At 36.1% G+C, this 6,345-nt stretch overlaps 1 protein-coding gene across 1 annotated transcript; it reads right to left on the bottom strand.

Annotated features, from left to right (window-relative positions):
- Positions 1-796: 796 nt before the first annotated feature.
- LOC143251899 (transcription factor HES-4-A-like) lies at positions 797-6,018 on the bottom strand. The gene is made up of 3 exons (XM_076503231.1): positions 5,797-6,018; positions 5,463-5,558; positions 797-4,837 (listed from the first exon to the last, which is right to left on the bottom strand). The coding sequence occupies exons 1-3, from the start codon at positions 5,839-5,841 to the stop codon at positions 4,181-4,183; spliced, it is 798 nt and encodes a 265-aa protein (XP_076359346.1). The 5' UTR covers positions 5,842-6,018; the 3' UTR covers positions 797-4,180.
- Positions 6,019-6,345: the final 327 nt, after the last annotated feature.

Raw genomic sequence — 6,345 nt, 5'->3', positions numbered from 1 at the left:
AACTTCTACCCTAAATACATATCGTTGCTCGTGGTAAGAAAGAACAACCACCCTGAATACTTATCTTTGCACACGTTCACTACTAGTAGTTATAGAAAACACAGTTTATTTCATAGCCTGTTTCTACTTTTCAGTAATAGATACCAAAACAAATATTAAAGTAAAAATCTACGTTCTCTTTGAGTAATGAGAGTTTTGTGTACGTAAAAACATATGTAGCTTTTATTCTTGTAACTTTCAGACAGTTATTTTATACACAGAGGATTGTTTACGTTCAGACTGTTATATTATACACAGAGCATTATTTTCGTGAAAATATTGAAGCCGAAACAAAGTGGTTTCCCTAGTTTCACTGTCAATAATTCGCTTTCACAAGAAAGTGAAGTTTGTTGTCTACCGCTGCAGTAAATTTTAAACATTTTGAAAAACACAGAGGGCGCACGTGAAAACGTATATTTTGCCATCTAACGAATAAGATCAGAATTACTTCATTTACTTATTTTTATTCTTCAAAATATTATACACTCTCCTCAGATGGACGGACGGACTAACTGTCAGAAAAGTAACCGCTATTGTTTGTTGTTAAACATAAAGCTACACACATGGCTCTTTGCAATCTACTCTTCACGGGTATCGAAACTCCATTTCTAGCTGTATGTATTAAACTATGTCGTTTAACTGTTAGAATTTTATTAACATCTATGCTGGTATTTTTTAGAAATTACTTTAATGATATAACGTAAAATTGAACATGATAGATTAAAAATAGAAATTTTTGATTTCTTCAAACCTTATCTTTATATTCCATGACGTTTTTATTTTTTATTATACTAATTGTCTCCGTACAACCACTCTTGTCTTTGTATAAAATATCCTACATAAATATGCCAGTCATTCCATTATGAATAATCGATACAAATAATTATATTATCCATCTCACATTCTGTACTTATGGAGAAAAACACACACACACGCATGCACAAAGTGGTTTAATATTAAACAATTCAAGGAATGACATTCCTTTAAGAAAAATTTTTATTTTTGTATACTTATTTCTGAGCGTAGTCGATTATCATGACTGAAAAAAACATAAACTCATTAGTACGATAAATTATATTGTCGTTTGTTTACGATTAATATCAAAATAGCAAATACTAGTTAGATATGTTGTTAGCAGATGGCGCGACAGCAGCAATAGCGTCAGACTTGTGCTTTGTGTTCGTGCAAAGCAACCGGTTTGTAGTTTGGTGCAAAGCCACACGATTAGCTTATCTGTGCTCTGCCCTCCACGAGTATCGAAACCCGGTTTCTAGCGATGCGCAAAGCAATAAGAGACACCTGCGTAATTGCAGAAAGAAAGGATTTGATAAAGTGAAAAATAAAACCTTGAAAGAGAAATCAAAACCCTGATAGTAAATATATTAAACACCATAATAGTCATAACCATTCTCTAAAATTATATTTTGTTTTAATATAATGGCAATCAAAAGTATTTAAAACAGTAGGAAATATCTTCTTTGAAAGAAATCATGACAAACTATTTACATCCAACTAAATTATAACTTGTTTGAAATAGGTTTGCACTAACATAACCAGTTAATACTATACCCTTCAACAGGTGCATTCTAACCTGTGGCTCGCGGAATTTTCTGAAGGCTTATAACGCCAAAGTTCAATTTTCGACACCTACAGTGAACAGAGTTTTGTGCTTAAGAACCAAACTAAATAACCAAAGATCGTTCTTTAACGGTAACGAAAGTGAATAGGCTAACAATAGACTAAACTGAATGAAGAATGTGAACATGGTGAAACCAAACGTTCGTGCTTTCAAATGCTGACGTATTTTCTTTTTAATGATTGGTTAAAAACAGAAATAATGAACAGTGAACAGACACAGTAGTTTCAAGAAATAAATTATTCCAGTGTCAAAAAATCGACTGCGTGAATAATTAAATATTTTTAGTCTTTAATATATATTTTTTATCTCTAGGACTTTTGAAAGGTAACAACTACAGCTACGTACGACATTTTGTACCCTATCAGTGATTGCTACGTGGAGGAAGACGTGTGGATTGATTTTGGCCAATCCTAAATCGAGTACAACGACTAAAACACCAAAACAGACAGACAGTTACTCCTACGGATCATTTGAAACCCTGGAAAGGATTGTGAACTTAGAACCTTTCTCAATTATCTTTTTCTTTTAAGCTGTTAAGTAATTACATATACGTTGTTGTAAGAACGCTTTATAACTTTTTAGTCAGTCTAAGAACATTAAACTGAAAATACAAATATTAAATAAAGACAAAAAAAGAGTGAAAACTCTCTAGTTAAATCAAATATCACAATATTTATAATAATAATCCACGAATTACTGGAAGAATTGCGTAAATGTACCTTATCACGGCCTTGTTGTTAGCGTGCCGGACCATGTATCTGAGGGTTTCAGGTTCGAGTACCGTCACCTCAAAATTATGCTTTATGTTTGGAGCTTTAGGTACCTTATAGTCAAATACCAATACTTGTCTAGTCGCCCAAGTGTTACTGCTATTTATCTTACCTTTAACCTATCAATTCATTATTAGGAACGGTCAGCACATATAACCCTCGAATGGCTTAGCCCTAATATGTGAAAGATGCAAAGTGTGACATCTGAATCTTCAAAACTTCTGACCTAACACTATCTTTCACACGACCTTAATGAAGACGTTAACTTAGGTAGTGGTTGACTTTCTCACAGTTTACTGACTTTGCTCTTACCGCTCGCGCTTTTTTCAAGATGTTTATTTCATAAGAAGCCGTGTAGTGTTACAGAAAAAAAAACAAATCACATTACGAGAAATGTGTTAAATATACCAATGCTGTGTCTGTTTCGTTTAAATAAGCCTTGGTTTGCAGATACAGATTACCGAGAACAATCTCTTATGCCTCATCATTGGATTAAAGCGCCATCTACAAAGTGTATTTTGAATTATCAAATTTTATTTAGAAATTCCCTCCCAGTTTGAAATTTTCATTTAGGCTTAATTCTCAAAGTGAATCTCACTAATAACCATCAGTTGTTGGTAAAACTATCTTAAATTCTTAGGCGTTTATCCAAAGTCTTGTGTAGCAATTCATTGAAAAATTAAACAGATATGATTTTACAAAAAACAAAGTTTTATAGATGTTTATCTTTAAATTTATTGTATATGTAAGAAAGACCAGTCTAGCACAGAACCAGTTGTGAAGAAAACTGTGTGTGGACGTCTTATAGACAATTATTTGAGCGATTATCCAAAAATGTAAGTTGTGTCTAGGCCTAATAATGCCTTTTAACTGTAACGAATTCAAAGTATCCGACAAACAATGTCGGATGTTTTTAATTCTATCTTACGTTCGGATTATGTCTTTTCAAGGGTCTCTGAATATCGCAAGTTACAAATCTGATTTTAAATCATAGTAATTAAAAACTCATTATTCCTCAGACTGTAATCTTTATAAACTGATAATAAAAACAGAGATCCGTGTCATTGATACATGATACGAATGAGGGTCAAAATAAGTCACCAGAAAGACAGTTTCCATTTACCAGTGGCCATAACAACAGGCATAGTTGGGTATACTGAATGGACAACTACAATTATAAATAGTATTTTCCTGAAACGTTTTATACGTTCTTAACACCGTCTTCACGTTAGAGTGTGTATTGTCTTATAGCAAAGCCACATCCAGCTATCTGCTGAGTCCACCGAGAGGAATCAAACCCCTGATTCTAGTGTTGTAAACCTGTAGACTTACCGCTGTAATCAAAATTAAAAGATAATTCATGTGTTCTCGTATGGTTTCTCTGTCATATAGTTGTTGCTCAATGACTCAACAGACAAACAAATGCTTTTAATATTCAGTATATTCCAAGGCACTAACCTGAGATCCAAATGACAGTATTCAAAACATATGTACAATTAGAACAATTATTTTTGTGAAATAATAAGTTATATAGTCCTTGATGCCTTAAGTACAATACTATCTGTACAGTAATCACAGTCGTCAAAACTAACTTGTTAGCCAAGTCATAACAATAATTTGTTCATTGTTTTATACACGATATAAGCACATTATATTACACGTCACTTTCTAAATAATTTGCTAATTTGCACTGAAAGTCCGTTAATGTCTCCACATAAAGATGGCGTCCATATTACCATGGTCTCCACACACAACCATTTTCCTGCTTTTCTAGCTGGTGGTAAGATGGGGTTGGAGAAATGGGCTCAAAAACCGGCTTAGAAGTGGTAAAATGAGTAGCAGTCAATAAGCTGTTTACTGGACTAGGACTTGATTCTGTCCTGTCGCTGGCAGCAGGACTCAGAATTCCAGACGATCCCAGAACATTAACTGGACTGGGTGGTAATAATGTCGAAAGAGGTGGATGGGTGGACAACATACTTAGATATTGATGACTGGTTTCGTTTTCTCCAGGAAGAATATAGGCTATTTCACCGCTGGGTAGTCGTGTTGGCAGAATATGGACGGCATTCAAGACCTTGTTGGTAGAGGCGTGGACACCAACAGGATGCGTGGACGGAAGACCATTACAGTGTTCAGTACTAAGACTGGACAAACAGTCGGCCAAATGACTGGCGAGGCGCTGACGGACGGAGAGGTCGACTCCATCTATTTTACTGAAGTAGCGCGTGACCTCCTTCGCACACTCGTTGAAACCAGCTCTGAACTTTGACATCACTAAAGGGTCGCCTACGGTACAAGTTGCCGTCTGTTGACGCTGTAAATTCTGGAGATGTTTTACAGTCATTTCTAGAATGTCAGCCTTTTCCAACTTGGAGTGACGCGCATTCTGAAAGAAAAGGAGAAACTCTATAAATGACAATGGAAAACACTGCATATATTTATCTCGCAAATGTACTTCTAAACTGTGTGGGTCCGTTTCATAAACCTTTATCATGCATTACTGTTAAATAGTCAAATTTTCTACCACCGTACAGTCTCCCACCTCCAAACCAAGACTTAATATACATTATCGTTACAAGTTAAATCGTCTCCCAAGCAAAGCCACCTCCCCTCCCTTCATCTTCAACCGACTAACAACACAATGGACATCCTTGACCAGAGAAACACCTGGTTTAAAATTTCACGAAACGTTTCTCAAACTCACACAGATCAGTTCCGCTAAAGCTGTTCACATCCTGCCTTCACACACACGCTCAAACTCCGCACGTGCACTTCGTGAACGCACATATAATACTTTCTTCCCTCATGAAAGAAACTTGTTACTTCAAACTTTTTTTTTTTATTTTAATATAAGTATAATGTTAAATCCTAAGCCTAAACTGACTGGTACGACTACTATGTATGGTGAAATTATTTTTGGAAAATTAAAACAATTTATTTAGGCCTTGACAGTTTTGTTTACAGTTTGAATACTTGATATTATAATTTGTATGGTTGTAATTAACACTTACATCTTTTTTCAAAGCGTCAAGAATCAATTTCTTCAGTTCTCCCAGACTTTCATTTATACGAGCTCGACGTCTTCTCTCCATGATAGGTTTGGTACTCTGAAAGCAAATAACACGTTTATTAGAATTATGTTACTGAAAATTATGAGACCCTACAACTGTTAGGAAAGTCACAGTACAGAAACTATTTTGTCTGTCTGTTATTTAAGAAATAGAATTCGCAAGTCATTTACTAAATCGGTGTATTTCCGAGAGCGAATACCAATACACCACGATTAAAAAATACACAGCTGTAAATATTACGAGTTCTGACATTTTAATTTAAAATTGTTCTTACCCTTCGATTTTCAGTCGTTTTCATTGAAGGCTTATCGGAAGGCATTGTCTTCACAGAAATCCTTTCTTTGCTATGAGTTTGATCAACAGTATCAGAATTCGGAAAGATAATACACTAACTAGCACGCTGGCACTTGGCCAAAACAGAACAGACTCTGTGGTCACAGAGCTGAGGAACGTGACTGGCACAAACCGAACACAAGCACGTGGCACTTGAAACTGTGGGAAAGTACCGTGGAAGCTAGGTTTTATGGCTGCCCAGGGGTCAATAGAGCGTGTTGTAGCGGCTGGCATGAGATACGAAGGGGCGACACTTTCCCACGCTGATCTGCGCCAATCACAGTACAGGCACGCGGGTTTGTTGATAGGTGCGATTGCAATGGCTCGCGACACGTGATCGCTGACGAACATTCCGACACATTCCTCTAATCTTTTTCCCCCCATCGTTCAATTTAGGCAAATCCCCCATCTCCCACCCCTTATACTTGTAAATTTGAGTGCCAAGCTAGACAGCTGCCAGGGCGGCTGCAGTGCACGTGCCACGGCTTTT

Source organism: Tachypleus tridentatus, chromosome 6, assembly GCF_004210375.1.
Source record: "Tachypleus tridentatus isolate NWPU-2018 chromosome 6, ASM421037v1, whole genome shotgun sequence".
NCBI lineage: Eukaryota > Metazoa > Arthropoda > Merostomata > Xiphosura > Limulidae > Tachypleus > Tachypleus tridentatus.
Note: the sequence above shows the minus strand (reverse complement) of the source record. Positions and strands in the feature narration are given on the sequence as shown.